Source organism: Hylobates moloch, unplaced genomic scaffold, assembly GCF_009828535.3.
Source record: "Hylobates moloch isolate HMO894 unplaced genomic scaffold, HMol_V3 SCAFFOLD_32, whole genome shotgun sequence".
NCBI lineage: Eukaryota > Metazoa > Chordata > Mammalia > Primates > Hylobatidae > Hylobates > Hylobates moloch.
In genome coordinates this window covers 3058299-3078709 of record NW_026652307.1, presented here as the reverse complement: position 1 = coordinate 3078709, position 20411 = coordinate 3058299, and the positions used below count along the sequence as shown (strand labels likewise).

The following is a 20411-nucleotide window of genomic DNA, read 5'->3' as shown; positions in this document are numbered from 1 at the left end:
GAGAGAGGGAGGGAGGGAGGGAGGGAAGAAGGAAGGAAGCTGAAAATTCTTATAATTATTTAAGAATAACATAATTACATGTTAACAGAGTAACGTTTTTAATGAAAAATAACTTTTCAAAAAAATCAAGACTGATACTTGACATTTTTTCATTTTTTGCCAATTTTTCTTTTTTTTTTTTTTTGAGTTGGAGTCTCTGTCGCTCAGGCTGTAATGCAGTGGCACGATCTTGCCACTGCACTCCAGCATGAGGGACAGAGTGAGACTCCATCCTCCCAGGTTCAGGTGATTCTCATGCCTCAGCCTCCCGAATAGCTGGGATTACAGGTGCCCGCCACCGTGCCTGGCTAATTTTTGTATTCTCAGTAGAGACAGGTTTTGCCTCTTGGCCAGGCTGGTCTCAAACTCCTGGCTTCAGGTGATCCACCCGCCTTGGCCTCCCAGAGTGCTGGGATTACAGCCGTGAGCCACTGTGCCTGGCCTGCAAATTTCATTTTTCTTTTTTTTTTTGTTTTGAGACAGAGTCTCACTCTGTCGCCCAGGCTGGAGTGCAGTGGTGCAGTCTTGGCTCACTGAAATCTCCACCTCCCAGGTTTAAGCGATTCTCCTGCCTCAGCCTCCCTGAGTAGCTGGGATTATAGGCATGCACCACCACATCCAGATAATTTTTGTATTTTTAGTAAAGAAAGGGCTTCACCATGTTGGCGAGGCTGGTCTGGAACTCTTGACCTCAGATGATCCACTGGCCTCGGCCTCCCAAAGTGCTGGGATTACAGGCGTGAGCCACTACGCCCTGCCGCACATTTCTTTAGTGTCTGTTTCAATAGAAGACAGGCTGGATGCTCATATCTGCTTCTGCATTTAGTCTGTTAGGATGTGTTCTTTTGGTGAATGCATATGAAGAAAAACTGCTGTCACCACAGATATGTAGTTGGAAAAGGGAAGACTATGTTTAATTGCTTTTTCAGATAAATCTGAACATTTTTTGATACTACATCAAAACTTGACAAGTGTTACTTTCTTCAAGGTTATTAATATGATGTGGAATCTGAAGGCATGTCTGTGACTTTTTGAACATTGTTTCACTAAAACACATCAGTGTCTGTTGTACTTTGAATGGATTTTGTGATATCATGCATGGATTGTTTGGAAACCATTTGCTGAGTGTTGCAGAGCTTCCAAATGATGGCATATTGCATCGTACACTCGCAAAAAAAATCACGTTCATTTCTTTCCTGATGATCTCATTGGAAAAGTCTGTAAGTATTTGTAAAACCATGAAGCCCTGGTTGGCAGATAAAAGTATTCCACAATTATAATTTTTACGTAAAAGCCTGTATTTTATCATTGGCAATAACTACTGTAAATTGTTTTTCTCTAGAGTCAAAGCCAGGTTTGAGCCCTGGCACTCTTGTTTAATATGCTGGCCATGGGACCCAGGTGAGCCCACTTAGCACCTTTCTGAGCCTTTATCTTGTTTGTGTTTTTTTTTGTTTGTTTGTTTTTGTTTTTGTTTTTTCTTTTTTTTTTTTTTTTAAGAGACTAGGTCTTGCTCTGTCACCCAGGCTGGAGTTCAGTGGTGCTATCATAGCTGTCTGCAGCCTCCATCTCCCAGGCCCAAGCAGTCCTTCTACCTCAATCTCAGCCTCTCAAGTAGCTGGGACTATAGGCTACCATGCCCAGCTAATTTTTTTGTGGTAGAGATGGGGTCTTGCTTTGTCGCCCAGGTTGGTCTTGAACTCAAGTGATCCTCCCGCCTTGACCTCCCAAAGTGCTGGTGTTACAGTTGTGAGCCACCATGCCTGGCAGCCCTTATCTTTTTATGTTGAAAAAGGAGACATGTGCTGCTTTAATGGGATTGTTGTGAGTAGTAAATGGGAGCACTAAGGCGAATTTGCCTTCTATGGTACCTATTACACAGGAGGCATGAGTAAAGGTTCTTTTCCTTTCTTTCCTTCTTGGGCCATCATGGAAGTATTGGGGATGAAGAAGCTGAGGGATGGTGGAGAAATGGAAAGGAAGGACCTGTTTTCCCTTGGGGCATTCTTAGAACCCAGGCAGAGCTCTGGACACAGTGCTCTTGGCTGTACTTTTTTACTGCCACTGCCTGTAGGAAGGTGATGAATGGGAAGGGGCAGGCAGCGCTTCCTGGGGCTGTTTTTGGGGGTGTGTTCTGTTCCCTGGACCCATTGGTTTTTGTATTTCATCTAAATAGCTTCTCTAAAAATTAGCATTTTCCTTGGATTGCTGTCATGTGAGCATCAGGGCTCTTTACAAATAAACCTTGTTCCTCCTCAGAGCTCTCCAGAGTGGTAGACTTGAGTGGTGCAATAGCTGTTCACAGCTGGGAGAACAGAGGCTCAAGGATGAGACAGTGTTTACTACTACATCTGTGCCCTGCCAAAAATCTAAGAGTAGTTCAGGTCAAAGTTCTCTTCTTTCCTAAACTGAAAAATACCAGAGCATGATTTTGTCACAGCCAAGCAAGACCTGAAATTCTTAAAACTGAATTCACTTTAATTTTAGAAAGGGAACATTAATCTAACAGTGAGTCCCAGCTCCAAAGAAGGTTGACAGTCCCTGTCCAGGAAGGTTCACAGAGCATGTGAAGACATTGGCTCTTTATAATGTGTGTTTTCCTTATTGCAATCTTGGGGGCAGAAAAAAAAACACATTGGGAATTTGGCTGTCAGAAAAAGCATTGACCTGCCAGTCTGGTCATTTGTCCCTGAGGTTAAGTGTCAAGCCTAGGTAGGTAAATGTTCCAGGTCTGTCTGTAGGAAAGTTCAGCTCTTGCCAGCTCAGTGATGCCAGAGAAAGAGTTATGTTGATAAAAGGTTTACTCTCTGACAGTTATTTAATTTTGTCCTGAAGAAGTCTCCCAGCAAGGCTTCCTGTAGCTCAGGGGCACTCAGGTGGGTCTCGTGGGAGTGAAGCTGTCTGGGTGACTAGGGACACCAGCGCATTTAAGTCCAATGCATGGTTAGGTCTCAGTGGACTTTCTCTGTTCCCATGATGAAAAGTGCTACTGCATCCCTAAGATGGATGGGGGAGGTTGGTATTTCTATCCTGTTTTCTCAATGGTTCATTAGCTTTGTCATAGGGCCTGGGTGCCAGATATAAATGTAGCTCGTGTTGGAGCGACTAGTGTGGTGAAAGGGGTGCTAGACTGCACTTGGAGTCAAGTCTTGGCTCTTTGTCCCAGTGTTGCCACTTCTTAACATTGTGACTTTGAGGGAGCCACTTCACTTTGTGGAATCCCAGATTCTTCATTTGTAGACCAGGGCTATCCTGCTTTGTATCTGCTGCTGGCTGTGGTTGATTGTGTGACTCTAGAGGAAGCACCTGGGAAGTCCTAAGTTGGGGTTTCAAGGCAAGAGAATGCTGATGAGGGCCCAGCAGAAGGGTGGTAGAAGCCCTGCTGGTGAGAAGCATAAGACTTGTACTGTCAGAGGACAAGGCACCAGTCCTTTGTGGTGGCTGTGAGCTTAGGTCCCCACACCAACTGCCTGGGTTTGAGTCTGCACTCCACCAAGGTGTAACCTTGGGCAAATTCACCTCTCTGTGTTCATTCTTTTCATCTGAAGAGTAGACACCAGAATAGCCCCTCTCCCTCCACAATAGTACCTACTTTTTAAGGATTAAATGAGATAGTGGTAGACCTAAGGGACAGAGCCTAGTTTCTGTCACATGGAGACACTCAGTCCATGCCCACTGTTGTGGTCAAGGCCACAGTAGGCTTTCCCTGCGTGTGAAGTTGTTTCAGGGATCTTAACTAGATGTGTGGGTTAGCCAAAGCCTTGTAGCAAAGTAACTTATTTTAAAGCAGCCATCATTTGATAGGAGTAGGCCCAGCTGTACTCTAGGAAGTAGGCTGAAGGGAGCCACTTGGGGTAAGAAGGCACCTCCCTCCATGCAGTGAGTGTGACTCATCCACGGGATCCTCTGTGTGAGATTTCTCTAGGTTCTTAGGGAAAAAAAGGGGGAGTGTAAGCTGATACCGTTTTCCTTGCTGTGTGAGTGTCCTGATTGTAAAAATTTTGTAGCATTCTATTGGCAAAATTGTATTTCAAGGATTACCTTGATTAGCTATATTAGAAATGGGTTGGAGAGAAGCTAAAATAGTTCCTTAAATGTTCTTAAACATCTTAGAGTATTCTATTTAATTCCTGGAAAGATCATTTGGATATGTTTTCTTGAGCAAAACAGGCAGATGGTGTTGCTACCCAGTTTCCCAATTCTGTAAGGCCTATAGCAGAGATTTATGGTAGGCTTGCAGTAGTGAAAGATCCATGGACTAGGAATCAGAAGACTGGGTCCTCGGCCTTATTCCCAGCTCTGTCATGCCTGATTTTGTGGCTCTTAGGTTGGTGACCTGCAAAATGGAGATGTTGGTCATCCTTGCTTACTTCACCAGGGGCGTCCATCCTAAGACATAAGAGAATGCTGGCAAATTGCTTTACAACCAAAGTACAAGTATTAGCATAATAAATGGCACTGACAACCAAGCTCTGACCCTCCTAATGAAATATTTTCTTTCTCAGTGATGTTACAGCCTTTCGATTATGATCCCAATGAGAAAAGTAAACACAAGTTTATGGTTCAGTCTATGTTTGCTCCAACTGACACTTCAGATATGGAAGCAGTAGTAAGTACTGAATGCTTCTTATTTTTTTCAGTAATAATAATTTAAAAAACCAATTAGATACGGAATTGTGGGTGCATGCATTTCAAAATATGTCAGAATTGTTTAAAAGGGAATAGTTTTTTTTCAAGGAGGTTTGTACTTTAACTACCTTTATGGTTTTTCTAAAACTTTGAGGAATAATTTTAACATTTTTTGTGACTTTCTAGAAGGCTGTTCTTTTCTGACTTTCCTGAGCTCAGTGTGCTTCAGCAGCTCCTTGCACTGGTGGATGGTGTCTTGCATGGTTAGGGATTGCCTTCTTTCGCCTCTCCTTTCTGCCCTGACAGAAAAGGATACTTTTCCTTGTCCCGCCTGTTTCTTACCTTGTCTTCTCATCCCCTACAAACTCAAGAGCCGTGTGGGAGTGTCAGTACTGAATGTCCTCACCCATTTAGACATACATGTGTGTGGCTTTGTTCTAGTAAATATGCTTATTTATTTTCCCCCCTGCTTAAATATATGTTTAACTTTTCTCTAATTTTGATAAAATTAAGATGACTTCATTTTTATAAAAGAAATAAGTGATATTAGTGATGGTTTTGGAAAAAAAAAAGAGTATAATGGACATTCCCTCCAAAGCGAGCTTTTTATACATTTGAATAAGTCCATAGGCATTCTGGGGCTGGGAGTTGAATTGAAATCTACGGTACAACCCACAGCCCCAGCAGGGACAGATGCGCTTGTCCTTACAGTTCAGGAAAGCAGGACAGGGTTGCCTCATACCACTTGCATTGCTCTCCAGTTTTGGCCAGCCCAAAGGGGAGCCCCGAGTCATCCACAGCAGATCTGCCCACCTGAGTCCTCTGTTCCTCACACCATCCTGCAGTTCTCCTCTGTCTGAGTTTCATACCAAGGGCAACTCAGGCCAAGCCCACCCCATGCCCTATGTCACCACATAGTCTTTTGTTTTAGTTCTGGAAAAGCATCTCCACTGATGTTTCACTTGTAGGCAGAAAATGAAGGAGGAGGCCAGATCTGTTTGAGTTTTAGAGCGATCAGTGATAATAGGCTGTCTTCTTTTCATAAGAACAATTCTTATGAAAACTTTCTCTGATTTTCTGCAACATGATGTGTTACTTCATGTTGATTTGTGTGATCAAAGAAACAAGGCAGATAGAAAATAATGGAAGATCCAAGGGTGTGTTCTGTTTGGCTTTTGCTGCATGGCATAGTGAAAAGAGCATGGGCTTGGGTGTTTTCGAGCTGAGTTCTTCCTTTTACTAACGTTGTGGCTGGGAGCAGGTTTTATTAACTCCGTTGAGGTTTTCATCATTTGTAAAATAGGGATAAAAATGCAGCTCACACGGTGGTGAGTATGAAGTGTGCCTGTGTAAGTGCCTGGTCGGTCCAGTGTCTGACACTTGCTTATCAGAGTGTGTAATAGGCCAGTCACTGCATATCTAGTAAAGGGTCATTTTAGTTCCTTGTATGATAGTATAACAGTTTAAATTTTTTTTAATAAAATGTACATTGTGGGAAATTTTGGAAATACACAAATGAAAAAAATTTAAAGTGACCCATAGTTCTTTTCTACTAGGCCTAACCATCATTAATCAGAAATGAGAGCTTTGTGTTTTTCTTCCTTTTTTTTTTTGGAGACATGATTTTACTGTGTCACCCAGGCTGGAATGCAGTGGAGTGATCTCAACTCACTGCAGCCTCCACCTCCTGGGCTCAAGTGATCCTCCCACCTCAGCCTCCCAAGTAGCTGGGACCGCAGGAGTGCACCACCATTCCTGGCTAATTTTTTGTAGAGACAGGTTTTCTCCATGTTGCCCAAGCTGGTCTCAAACTCCTGGACTCAAGTGATCTGCCCACCTCAGCCTCCCAAAGTGGTAGGATTACAGGCATGAGCCACTGCCCCAGCCTGCTTTTTCTTTATTTTCAAATGTTTTTCTTTTTATTGTGATACACAGAAAGTTGAAAAAATGGCATGGTGACCACTCATGTAACTTTTACCTAGATTTACATTTGTTAACATGTTGTCACATTCGCTTCCTTTCTGTCACAAACTTTCTTATTTGCTTAAGATGCAGATTTTATGACACTTCACCCCTAAATGCTTCAGAGCAAGGACAGTCTCTTATATAGCCATGATACTATTAATCATAGCTGAAAAAATTAACTTCAATTCAGTATTATTATGTGATAAATCCATATTCATTATTTCCTAGTTGTTCCAAAAGTGGCCTTTAGTAGAGGACACCCAAACCTTTTTGTTTTTCAAACTTTGAACTTTTCTTTTTTTTTTTTTTTTTGAGACAAAGTCTTGCTTTGTCACCAAGGCTGAAGTGCAGTGGTGCAGTCATGGCTTGACCTCCACCTCAGCTGTTCGAGTAACTAAAACTACAGGCATGCCACCATGCTGGCTAATTTTTTATTTTTTTGTAGAGTCGGAGTCTCACTATGTTGCCCAGGCTGGTCTTGAACTTCTGGGCTCAAGTGATCCTCCTGCCTCTGTCTCCCGAAGTGCTGGGATTACAGGTGTGAGCCACTGCACCCTGCCCAAACTTTGAACTTTTTTTTTTTTTAGAGTCCAGGCCAGTTGACTTACAGAATGTCCTGTATTCTGGATTTATTTGATTATTTCCTCATGATTAAATTCAAGTTAAATGTGTTTTGGCAAGAATATTCCATAGTTGGTATTTCATACCAGGTTGTCCCGCTGTTGGTGATGCTGTTTGATCACTTGGTTAAGATGGTGACTGCCAGCTCTCTCCACTGTCATAGCACAAAGCACATTTGCCCCTGTGGTTAATAGGTAATCTGTGATACTCTGAGTCATCTGATACTTTGAGACCATGTGAATATCCTGCTCGCCAGCAGTCTTTCACCTCGTGCTTTTAGCATTCAGTGATGATCCTTGCCTGATATTTTTTTGACTCATGTGGTAGGTACACGTGTACAGATGTGTGTGTGCAGAGGAACAGACTTCAGTATTCTTTGCGGTTTCTTCACTTAATGTTCTGGACATTTTCTCCATCTAACTGAATGCTCTTCAGCATCATTTGAGTGGCAGCATGCTATTCCGTTTAGTGGATCTGCCATAATTTTTGTGGCAGTTCCCTAGGGTCAGATATATAGATTGCTTCCCACTTTTGGTTCTTGGTACCTGTGTTACACTAGCTGCCTCTTGCATGGTTTTGGGAAGGGTTGGAGGCACGGAGGGTGGGGGTGCCTTCTTTTTCTATATCATAACCTTGCTGCTATCCTGGTCTGTAATCCTAGAATACCCTGGAATTCCCATCTTCTGCTGCCAAAAGGAGAAGTAATCAGGAGCATATCCTCTTAGGACATGGGATTTAGCTAGGAAGGTGCTCTCACTACAGCCTGGAGGGATGGAGATGGGTTTTGGGGTAGGCACAGCCCACACACTGCCACAGTGACAGAGGAGGGATTTGGTAATGAATGTGTTCCGCTGGTAGTTGGCAGAGTGGTTCTGAAACTAGTCCCAGATAGCATGCACTTACCCTTTCTAGATATGCCTTTAAAATAAGTTTCATTTTCTCATTTTAATTTAATTTATTATTTTTGAGACAGAGTCTCTCATGTCCCCCAGGCTGGAGTACAGTGGTGCGATCATGGCTCTCTGCAGCCTCCACCTCCTGGGCCCAGGTGATCCTCCCTCCTCAGCCTCCTGAGTAGCTGGGACCACAGGCATGTGTCTCCATGCTCAGCTAATTTTTTAATTTTTTTGTAGAGATGACATCTCCGTACGTTGTCCAGACTGGTTTCAAACTGCTGGGCTCAACCAGTCCTTCCATCTCAGCCTCCCAAAGTGCTGGGATTACAGGCATAAGCCATCATCCCCAGCCTAAAACAAGTTTTATTTTTATAAGGAGAGCCAAGGTTACCTGGTCATCCAGACATTATTTAGAGGATTCCTTTTTGTTCAGTGGTGGGCCTCTCCCACAGAGTAGCAACATGGGGAGCATTGGTTGACTTTGAGGAGTCAGGCAGCAAGACTTCAGGGTTTGTGAAGTGTAATAAATATTTTGAGAAAGTGAATGTATTTAATCTTGTCATGTTACAAATACTGAAATCTCAGCAGACTTCAGTTCTTTATTTGATATACATCAGGGCTTTCTCATTAAGAGTATTTTTCTGAAATTGTCAGTTATAGGAAGAAAGTTATTCTTCCAGCAGGTTTATAATATCTTGATTATTAAATTTAAATTGTTTTAGTGGAAGGAGGCAAAACCGGAAGACCTTATGGATTCAAAACTTAGATGTGTGTTTGAATTGCCAGCAGAGAATGATAAACCAGTAAGTATGTTTATAGTTAACAATAATTGAATGTTGTAAGCTGATACTTATTTGCATACCATTTCCTGCAAAACCAAGATTTAAGTTGGCAAGTTATTTTCCTTTATCTGATGTCTGAAGAAAAAAATAAGCTGAAGTCAACAAATAAGTGGGCCTTTATGAAATCAGCCTTTGAAAAACTCACGGAAAGACAATTGATTGAAATAGTGTTTCCCCTTGAAAAGTGCAGCCCGATGGCTGTTGAGATGTCATAAATCCTGAAGAGCTTCTATGGCCTGGCGAAGGTATAGGTTGCAGTTTAACAGTGGGTGAGAGTGAAAGAGGGAATAATTTGCCCTTTATCATGGTGCTTGATGGATGGGTGGGAAGCTTTCAGGTTCTCTTGTTTTACAAAGTGCCCTGTCAGCCTCCCTACCCCTTTTACCCTATCTACCTCTTCAATCAAAGGCTGCTTTTAGATGATTTCTCAACCTCAGCACTGTTGATATTTGGGGCAGATAATTCTTGGTGGTGGAGGTTGCCCTGTGTACTGTAGGGTCTTTTATTGATAGCAGTATCCCTGGCTTCTGCCCTCTTGATACTGATAGTACTTCCCAGTTGTGACAACTAAAAATGTCTCCAGATATTGCCACGTGTGTCCTGGAGGGCAATATCAACCCCCATTGAGAGTGATCCCATTCCAGTGTTGCCCGCGGGGAGAAGGAAGGAGCCCCATCCTCTAGGCTTGTCTGCTTGCGAGCGCTTTCACCCTTCATGGTCCTCACTTGTGACCAGTTGAAGAAAGGAGAGTGTATCTGAAATGCTAATTTGGACTTCCCTTCAACCTAGTCGAAAACATTTTAATTTTTATAAAAACACCAGAACTGTGAAAACATGCAGCATGTGAAACTACCCTAGCCGTTAATAGCTGGAGTTGGGAAACAGAAGTGCCCTGAAATGTTGTGTTAACAGTATCTATGTTGGTCTGCGGGAATGTTGTTGATTTGTGTCAAAACTACCTGATACTTTATTTCTGCTGAATCATTTACCACTATCATTACCCTGTTTCTTTAAGTGGATAGTGGTCATTTTTTCTTTCTTCCCAGTGTACATCCTGTCACAGGAAGGTCAGTTTGAAAGCTGTGAAAGCAGTATTCTGGCCTCAGCTCTGTGATAGGTTGACTTGGTAGCCTGGGGCCTTGCTTCACAGGGCCTACTCTTCTCATCTAGAAAATGATGGGTGGAGCTAGATTCCAGGTCAATGATCATCAGTTACTCTTTCCCTGACAAGCTGCGTGCTTCCATGCCCTCCCTCCACTGACTGGCTCTCATCCCCAGTAAATCTCAAGAGGGGATCATAGCTCAATCTTGGCAGGGGAAATAAGGGGAGTATGTAACTTCCCAAGATTGAAACACTGCAGAGACTAAGCTTGTTTCACCTTCATCCCAGCTTCCAAATGCTAAGTTGGTAAAGTAATTTGCCCTCTAATGCTCTCCCAAGCCTCCTACCCCCACCAAGGCAATCCTAGGGATGTTCACATCTTTGTGGTGACAGTAATTTGTGGCTAATAATTCCTGAGCTTGCACAATTACAGTATGCTAATTTTTGCATGGCAGGAATTTGATAGTGCAATATACACAGCCCTTTTTCTCTTTCTTTGAAGTATTAGTCTCAGCCGAACTTCATTATTTGCCCTTATCCATAATTTCTAGGGCCCAGTTGCTTTAGATTATTAAGATACCAGATAAAGTAATCCATTTAAAAAATAAATGTGACATTTTACAGTGTGGATGAAATGCTACCACGTTTGGTGTTTGCTGAGAACTACTTTACTTTGCATAAAAAAGTCCTTTATTACATGGTCGGTGACACTTAGGCTTTCATTTGTTTTTGAACAGCATGATGTAGAAATAAATAAAATTATATCCACAACTGCATCAAAGACAGAAACACCAATAGTGTCTAAGTCTCTGAGTTCTTCTTTGGATGACACCGAAGTTAAGAAGGTTATGGAAGAATGTAAGAGGCTGCAAGGTGAAGTTCAGAGGCTACGGGAGGAGAACAAGCAGTTCAAGGTAATAGTTTATTTTCTGGTAATCTACAGAGAACAAGGGCATTTTCACTAGCTTCTTGGGTGGGGAAGTTGATGAGCCAGTGAATATATAGATTTCTTTTTGCTTTTGGTATTTGGCTATTTTTTTCTTCCCAGGGAGAAATTTCCATGGCTTTCATCAGAGTCTCAAAAGGGTCTTGGATCTGCCTAAATTAAGAACCACTGTCCCTTGATCAGAAATTTCTCAACTGTTTAAGCTCTTGTTCCCTTAAAAAAAACAGCAACAACAAAAAAAACTTGGCTGGGTGCGGTGGCTCACACCTGTAATCCCAGCACTTTGGGAGGCCAAGGCGGGCTGATCACAAGGTCAAGTGTTCAAGACCAGCCTGGCCAACACAGTGAAACCCCGTCTCTAATAAAAAATACAAAAAATTAGTTGGGTGTGGTGGCAGGCGCCTGTAATCCCAGCCACTTGGGAGTCTGAGGCAGGAGAATCGCTTGAACCCAGGAGGCGGAGGTTGCAGTGAGCTGAGATCGTGCCACTGCCCTCCAGCCTGGGTGACAAAGCTAGACTTTGTCTCAAAAACAAAATAAAACCCCAAACAACTCAAGGTCTCCATTATTGTAAATTGAAAATAAATGTTGAGACCAAAATAGCAGTTTTTATTTTGAATATGCGTTTTTAAACCACTTGGGTGAGAATCTTTTTTTCAGAGAGTGAATACTGACCTATACTCTGTTTTAATGCAGGTATAGTTCTGATTTTAGAAGACTCTAAATAGGTCTGGGCAGTTGTGGCTCATCAAACTATTGATGTGGTGATGAGCTTGGAGGTGGGGTGCCTCACAGTGGATAGGAGGTGGAGATTATGGAAGGAAAACCTAAGCCTCTAGCTCGTGGACGAGGCAGTTGGCATTGGCAATGGAACGTTGTACTGAGTGATGAAGTGAGGAGGCAGGGGGTGCTTCTTTTGGCTTGTGGTGGTGTGGAAGTTGCTCCCATCCAATATGAAACAGCTCTGAATCTGTGCTGGTCACAGCATCTCTTAGGCCTCTGTTTGCTAAACACCTCTAAGGCCCCTTCCAGCTTTAAAAGTATGAGTTTTCTTCTCTTTTACTCTGACAGTGAGGTAGATGTAGGAGAACTGACAGCATTTGGGAAATGGCATCATCTTCTTCCTTTGCAGTGATCTTGATTTGCCTCAGTCAGTAACTTCTTTAGTGTGTAGTAAATTGTGAAGCTGACACTACTTTTTGGCTAAAAATTTAAGCTATGCCTGAAGCTTCTCCTCGAGTGTATTTCTCTTCTGAAACAGAGTTCTGTGCTGTTCAAAGTGGTAAATAGGTAGAAATAGCTTCTATATAACCCAATAAAATAAATGGTGTAGTTTGCTGTTCTTTTTTTTTAAGCCAGTCGGACACCACCAGTTGTTTATCACTGTGCAGTGATACTGGCCGTGCCCCATGAGCAGAATATCCTTAAAATATGATCAGACCAATCTCAACATTAGAAGATTCTTTATCCTGCCAAACGCTGCCTTCTTGTTTTGTGTTGGTTTATTCTGTCATCTGGCCAACAAATTTACTGAGGGTCTAATACGTGCCTGGCACTGTGGATTCAAACATGAAAAGTCCCTGCCCTTGAGGAGTTCTCTGTTGATGAGATAGCAGGCAGAGACATAGACAGAAATGATTACAAGCCAATATGATAAATGTCCCACAGAGATAGCGACAAATTGCAGGGAGAGTCAGCTCCATGGGACTCATCTGCCTGTGGTCCCCAGGACCTACTAGGTACTCGGGTGGATGGGAGTGAATGTAAGGAAACGAAGAAAAGAAAGTACAGCTGGTGTGTGGGGTTTAAGGATGAGGAGATGAGGTAAGTAGCAAGAGATCTATCAGCAAAGATGAGTCTGGGCCAGAATAGAATGGCTTGATGTATGTCCCTCTTCAGGGATGTGGGCTTGGCTTTGAGAGCATGGAAATAGCATCCTAGATCTACATAGTAACTTGCAGATTCTTAGGAAAGTGCAAGGCAGTTGTGGCAATGGAGGTGAAGGAAGAAAAAATTTTTCATTTCTTACATATCCATGTAGTTTGGGGACAAGGGGAGGGTGGGGAATATGGTCAAGTATCTTTATATGTATGAAAAAGAATGTTGCTTCTTCAATGAGAAATCTGTGTATTAAGTAGAAAATATTTGAGATGAGTGTACGAAGGCCAGTCACATTTTAATATTCCAAATATCATTTGATCCAGCGGTCTGGATGTAACTCATCAAGTACCAGCTATGTACAGAGCTCTGCATTTGAAAGCTTCCAGATAACCCACTTTTAGATTTTTTTTTTTATGGAGTCTCACTCTGTCACCCCAGGCTAATTTTTGTAATTTTAGTAGAGACGAGGTTTTACCATGTTGACCAAGGTGGTCTTGAACTCCTGAGCTCAGGTGATCCACCCGCCTCAGCCTCCCAAAGTACAGGGATTACAGGCATGAGTCACCGTGCCCAGTTGACTTTGTAGATTCTTATTATTTATATATTCATGTCTTGGGAAATGCCTGTGATTTTAAAAATCGATGATTTGATCAAGGAAGGCTATTCATTAGAGGCAGGAAGGACAGAGAGGTTGGGGTTGAAGAGAAGCATCTGGAAGACATGGCTATAAAGGTGGGTGGGGCCGAGGGTGCAAAGGGCCCAGTTGACCCTTTTAAGAGCTTTTTTCTGTAAATCATGGGAAACCAAGGAGCACCCTGTTTAGATTTCTGTTATAACTAGCAGCATCAAGTGGAATGTATGAAAGAAAAGAGGGGACTGTTTTCCCAGTGGCTTCAGGCTAGCCCTTTCCCCTCTGTAGCCTGCAGTTTCTCCATTTGCAAAATGAGGTTGGACCATATCATGTCATCCAACACTGGGCATAAACAGCCCATCCCGTTAAGCTGTACAGTTGACTCCCCTTTCTGGTGCCTTGGCTTGTCTTTGAAATGTGCATTTGCTCCCATAGGAAGAAGATGGACTGCGGATGAGGAAGACAGTGCAGAGCAACAGCCCCATTTCAGCATTAGCCCCAACTGGGAAGGAAGAAGGCCTTAGCACCCGGCTCTTGGCTCTGGTGGTTTTGTTCTTTATCGTTGGTGTAATTATTGGGAAGATTGCCTTGTAGAGGTAGCATGCACAGGATGGTAAATTGGATTGATGGATCCACCATATCATGGGATTTAAATTTATCATAACCATGTGTAAAAAGAAATTAATGTATGATGACATCTCACAGGTCTTGCCTTTAAATTACCCCTCCCTACACACACATACACAGATACACACACACAAATATAATGTAACAATCTTTTAGAAAGTTAAAAATGTATAGTAACTGACTTGGGGGGGGGGAGAATGATCTTTATTAATGACAAGGGAAACCATGAGTAATGCCACAGTGGCATATTGTAAATGTCATTTTAAACATCGGTAGGCCTTGGTACATGATGCTGGATTACCTCTCTTAAAATGACACCCATCCTCGCCTGTTGGTGCTGGCCCTTGGGGAGCTGGAGCCCAGCATGGTGGGGAGTGCAGTCAGCTCCACACAGTAGTTCCCACGTGGCCCACTCCCGGCCCAGGCTACTTTCCGTGTCTTCGGTTCTGTCCAAGCCATCAGCTCCTTGGGACTGATGAACAGAGTCAGAAGCCCAAAGGAATTGCACTGTGGCAGCATCAGACATACTCATCGTAAGTGAGAGGCGTGTGTTGACTGACTGACGCAGCGCTTTGGAAATAAATGGCAGTGCTTTGTTCACTTAAAGGGACCAAGCTAAATTTCTATTGGTTCATGTAGTGAAGGCAAACTGTTATTCAGAGATGTTTAATGCATATTTAACTTATTTAATGTATTTCATCTCATGTTTTCTTACTGTCACAAGAGTACAGTTAATGCTGCGTGCTGCCGAACTCTGTTGGGTGAACTGGTATTGCTGCTGGAGGGTTGTGGGCTCCTCTGTCTCTGGAGAGTCTGGTCATGTGGAGGTGGGGTTTATTGGAATGTTGGAGAAGAGCTGCCAGGAAGTGTTTTTTTGGGTCAGTAAATAACAACTGTCATAGGGAGGGAAATTCGCAGTAGTGACAGTCAACTCTAGGTTACCTTTTTTAATGAAGAGTAGTCAGTCTTCTAGATTGTTCTTACACCACCTCTCAACCATTACTCACACTTCCAGCGCCCAGGCCCAAGTCTGAGCCTGACCTCCCCTTGGGGACCTAGCTTGGAGTCAGGACGAATGGATCGGGCTGCAGAGGGTTAGAAGCGAGGGCACCAGCAGTTGGTGGTGGGGAGCAGGGGAAGAGAGAAACTCTTCAGCTAATCCCTGGAGTACTAGTTGAGAGTTTGACTGTGAATTAATTTTATGCCATAAAAGACCAATCCAGGTCTGTTTGACTATGTAGCATCTTGAAAAGAAAAATTATAATAAAGCCCCCAAATTAAGAATTCTTTTGTCATTTTGTCACATTTGCTCTATGGGAGGAGTTATTATTTTATCATTTTTATTATTTTGCCATTGGAAGGTTAACTTTAAAATGAGCCCTATCACTGAGAAATATGTGTTTCATGATTTAACTATATGTGTGTGTGTGTGTGTGTGTGTGTGTGTGTGTGTGTGTGTGTGTGTGTGTATTTTTTTTTTTTGGTTGTCTTCAGCTGACAGTATGAAAAATGAAACTGCTGAAAAAGCTGAGCACCTGGTCACCCTTGGCCTTCCATTGCTTTGGCCTTCAATAAAAAGCAGCCTCCCTTCTAGGTCAGGGAACCATGCCATTGAGACTAGTAACAGGCGTTCTGGGCACAGTCCCACTGTGCACAGGTTTGAGAGGACAAGTTCATCAGAAGGAAGGCAGTCCTTAGAAGTCACATACGTCGAGCCACATTGCTCCTAAGCCTGGCTCTGTCAAGCTGGGTCAGGGGCCTTGAAACTGGAGAAGTGGAAGTCAGTGGTTGGTCTGAGTAAGTAACTTCCTGTCTTCATGAAAAAAGTTGACTTTGAATCCCAGGTACTAACAGAAATGGTGAGCAGACTTAGTTGTTACCCAGGGTCCCATGGATTGTGTTGAGTGTGCAGACAGGCCACCCCAATAGGAATTCGTCTCTAGGATTTTTCCCATGTGGCCCCCAGTACTTATAAAAGGGAGTGAAAAGACCGAGCTGTAAGGCATGTGCCTTCTGCCACCTGATTTTCCGTGAGGGGACTAAAATTTACTAATTGTAGCTGCTGCAGCCAGTTAAGTCCTGTAGCTTCCAGGCCCTCATGTCCTTGATAGGAGAGTGCTTAGATGGTCCCCAACAGTGCCTAGGGGTACAGTACAGTCCCATTACACTAGAGCAGGGCTCTATTTATTTTTAAAGGATATGGCCGTGTGTTTTGATAAAACTTTATTCACAAAAACAGCCAGGTCATGGGATTTGGCCTGTGACAGTTCTTAAAAAGAATATCTGAGAAACTACTGTTTTAGACCTTTGAACATGATTTAGAGTTTTGTGTACATCTAGGAGAAGGTGTTCAGCTTCTCAGAGGATGTGGACATTTTGGTTGCAGCTAAAAATCAGCCTCTGAAGTCTCTCTCCCTTCTAGAGGTTAGGACTTGGTGAACATATTTGTGGGCCTTTTGACTGAGTGGCAGAAGGAAACGCCTCAGGAAGAGAAGCAGGTGAGTGATGGAAAGGTTGATTATTTTCTCAGTCATCCTGGCAGCCAAAAATGTGCCAGGAAAAGAAAGAATGTGGAGCAGGCGTGGCTCCTGGAGAACTTGGAGATGCATGCACATTTAGGGTGTCTTCCCTAGAATTACATAATGAAAAAAAGAATAAGGCAAAGAGGAGGTGAATATGGGGCCTGTCACAATGGCCTGCCCTGCGCCAAGAGATTAAGAGTCAGATAATCGGGATGAAATTGGCATGGAAAGAGCGAGGCTGGGGAGGGTGCCGCTGGGCAGTGTGCATGGGGGAGCTGCTGCCAGGCTGCCCTGCAGTCTGCTCCTGTGGTTACTGGCTCCACGGCACCTCAGAGAGGGCGGCCCTGGCTTCAGAAACACCAGCCGTAGTGCGCACAAATGCAGAAGAGATGGAAGCGGTGACAGAATCCTGAAAGTTTTTATTGATTGAAGTTTTAAATTGATAATTTAAGCTTCCTTGGCACGATACAAAATACCTCTTAAAGACAGCAGGCTGTTTTATTTGTAGGTGTGAGGAACTGGCTTTAACTTTGTTCTCTTCCTAGTTTGCATATTTTCCTTCTCTAGTCTTCTAAACTGTTGGCACCAGCAGTAATACATACTGATAAAATCAAAATTGATTTTTACCAGTGGCCAGTTTATGGCTAGAGAGACGGCTTATACCTCCATAACACAGAAGGGGGAAAAATGAAGAACCTCCAGTGATCCGTGAAAACCTAAACGCTTTCAAACAAATCCCAGGAACAGAATTGCTATCGAAAGATATCAGTGCCCGGTTTGCAGGCTCTGTTGAGTCAGATAGAACTGAATGTAGTGAGCGCTCAGAGCTAAAGAGCCTTTCAGATGAATTTGAAAACAGGCTCTGTGTGTGCATGCATGTGTGCATGTGTGGCATATGTGCCATATGTCAGTAGCTTGACAGTTTTCAATCATGCCTATATTTTTTGCATACACAAATTTTTGTATTTGCAAACTCAGAATCCATGCCAAAATACAATGTCGTTTGTCATTTTCAGCTCCTTCTCTAAAGGAATGGCCCATTTCTCATTGTAGTTTGAAAAATACGTATATCAAGAGATAGGGGTCTTGGGCTTCCCAGTGTCACTTTGAACACCTGAATAACATTTAACTCCTGAGACCTTCTCGGTGTAGAGGCCACTGCTTCCCCCTGCTGGAGATGGCATTTCATTGAAGGGCCTCTCGTGGCTTCCCCTGCCCCCGGCTGTCTGGCCTGAAGAAGGAGAAAGAACCAAACTGAACTATGAAAAGTTACTACTCTGAGGAGACCTCTCTTAATTACGCTTGGGGCCATGTTTGCTGTTGTTGAGAAGGAGTATTCTCAAAGATGAGCTAGAATGGAATTGTATTTAGAAAGGCCCCTGCAAAGTATATAGATGGATGACTCTAGTTCATGACATACAAATCCCATAAGGCCAACGACCACTCTTCTGGAACACCAAGAGCAGCTCTGAGATCATGCATGCCCTACATGAATTGAGTTTCTGTGGCCTAATTGGATTTGGAGAACGCCTTCCCTGGCCCCTTTTTCCCCAGACAGATCTGCTCTGATAGGAACCTTTTCAAGAAAGTTACTGTTGTTTCAGTGCCACTCCTTACCTGTATTTCCAATATATTCGCTCATTGAACTTAATCCTTGCAACTGTGACTGGGGGGTAGATGGCTCTGTTTGCATACGAAGAAATAAAGGCTCCAGGAGGTTAAATTGGGCAACTTTTTAGAACTAAATCAGTCTCTGTAAGGCCTGCATTGCTAAGATACCATTTCAGCTCTGAAAATCTGCTTCAGGGAACTGAGTGGATGAAGCCTTCCTGTCTCAGCTACTCTGCCTGTCTGTACATCTTTTATGTGTCTGCCTCCATACTTTATTCAGTTATTTTCACACTAAGTAGAATTAAGATTGTAGTTCAGATGCTTTTTCTTTTTCTGTTGGAAACTGAACACGCTCCAGACAGTGAAAAAAGTGCATATTCCATTTTCTCATTGCCTGAAGATCTCTGCCCGATGCTCCTGGGGAATGACTGGGGTCTTTAGAAAGAATATTACCAGTCTGTCTCAGCAAGGAGATGATGGGAACGCTTTATATGGAGGCTTTACATGACTTGTAAATTAAATGTGAATGAGGGCAGTTGATTAAAATTGGTATTAGAGAAGTGCCCTGCCGAGGTCTGAAAACAGCTGAGCTGCTGATGTCTCGGGCCTTTCCCTGAATTAGCACTGCGTTTCTCCAGGAAATCAGTGAAGGGGGCAAGTAGTAGAAGCCCCTGATAAGGAGCATCAGCCGAGAGGCAAGCTTGGGAGGCTGTGGGAATGGGTCTGCCGCCAGCTTCACAGACCTCTTCCTCCAGCCTCTGAATCCGGTTAGCCACAGCCTAGAACATTAGCTGAGCTGCACGAGCTCACCCACCACTGTGCCCGGGGGGCCCTGACCTCCCTCCATGCCATGTTCTTAGCTGTATCTACGACACTTAGCAATAGGGGATTCTTTTTATTTTCGTTACAGAAGTATTTTGAAAAATTTAAAAGACACGAACTCACATAAACAGTTATGGATGATAGTTAAAAGGGAAACCGGTGGAGGTGGATGAGAGGTTGTCTTCATGAATATAATTACTTGAGATTTTTTTTCTTAATGGAATTAATTTATTAGAAAATGTCTGCGTTAAATCCGTAGAAAAGGAAGAAAAGTGTAGCAACAAAAATGTAGCTGTTACCTAACTTGCCGTAAATATTTGCAGTTCTGATACCTTGGAATGTTGCCACGATATGGATTGCTTTGATTAAAAGATGTCAGTTGAATAAAACAGTACTGTGGGAGAATCGCTTTCTGCTGCTAGATAAATGCTGATGTTTATTTTTGAACCAGGAAACATTGATCCTGTAACAATGCCCGATTACAATTGCTTTATTACACCCCAGGGCTGATGGAGATGTAATCACTTGGCTAATGGATGTGGGTGCAGGATGGATGCTCGGATGCTCGCTTGCTGGCCCGCTTTTCTGCTTGCATTCTGATGAGCCGCAGGAGTGCGCCTGGCCTTCTGCAGGTGGAGCTGCTGTCAGAGCTTTGTTTCACTGATACCCAAAGCCATGTCTGACTGAAATAAAACAGGTTCCCTTTTTGTTTTTCTTTTGGAAAATGCCAACTAAGGGAGACTAATCAGATATCTTAACACAATTTCATCTAGGCTTAGTGCTAACAAGATTGCGGGGCTTTTTAGGGTTTAAGAAGATGAGAAATTAGTGTGCACGTTTCACACGTTGACTTGCCGGTTTTTCCATGTCATACAAAAAAGTCCTGGCTGTTTCTCTGAACTGGCTGCCTGCATTCCCATCTTTCTTTTGTTTTTAAGAAATAGACTGAATTCAGCTGTTAATCCTCTAATATAGCATCCATGTTAAAATGTTTTTCCATTGCATCTTTTATGTGAATTCAAAGGTCAGAATTTATTGTCTGTGATATTGAGACCATGTGTACAAGAACTACTTTTTGCTTTTCATCATTCACTCCTTAGCAAACGTTTCATAAGTACCCTCTGTCTGTTTGCTACTATATGAGGTGCTGAGAAATTAGTGGGAGTGACTTTTTATATTTTTCATTCGTATGTAGCCCAAGTAAGGTGATTCAAGATTGTACACTGAGAGAAAAATGCAAAATATATTTGGTTCTCATTTCTGTTGCTGTCATTTCC

At 43.0% G+C, this 20411-nt stretch overlaps 1 protein-coding gene across 3 annotated transcripts in view; it reads left to right on the top strand.

Moving 5' to 3' along the window:
• The window catches only part of LOC116463271 (vesicle-associated membrane protein-associated protein B/C), a 69051-nt gene extending 49233 nt beyond the window's left edge, over positions 1-19818 (top strand). Inside the window, exons 3-7 of one of the 3 annotated variants that reach the window (XR_004246638.2) lie at positions 4545-4648; positions 8873-8953; positions 10832-11008; positions 13988-16677; positions 19639-19818. Coding sequence is in view for 1 of the 3 variants with exons in the window: in XM_032146296.2 (XP_032002187.1) it covers positions 4545-4648; positions 8873-8953; positions 10832-11008; positions 13988-14146 (521 nt within the window). In the remaining 2 variants the exon portion in view is untranslated. Of the gene's footprint in view, positions 1-4544; positions 4649-8872; positions 8954-10831; positions 11009-13987 lie in introns of all 3 variants that reach the window. The other 2 variants (XR_009212023.1, XM_032146296.2) reach the window with 2 other exon arrangements.
• The last annotated feature ends 593 nt before the right edge of the window (positions 19819-20411 follow it).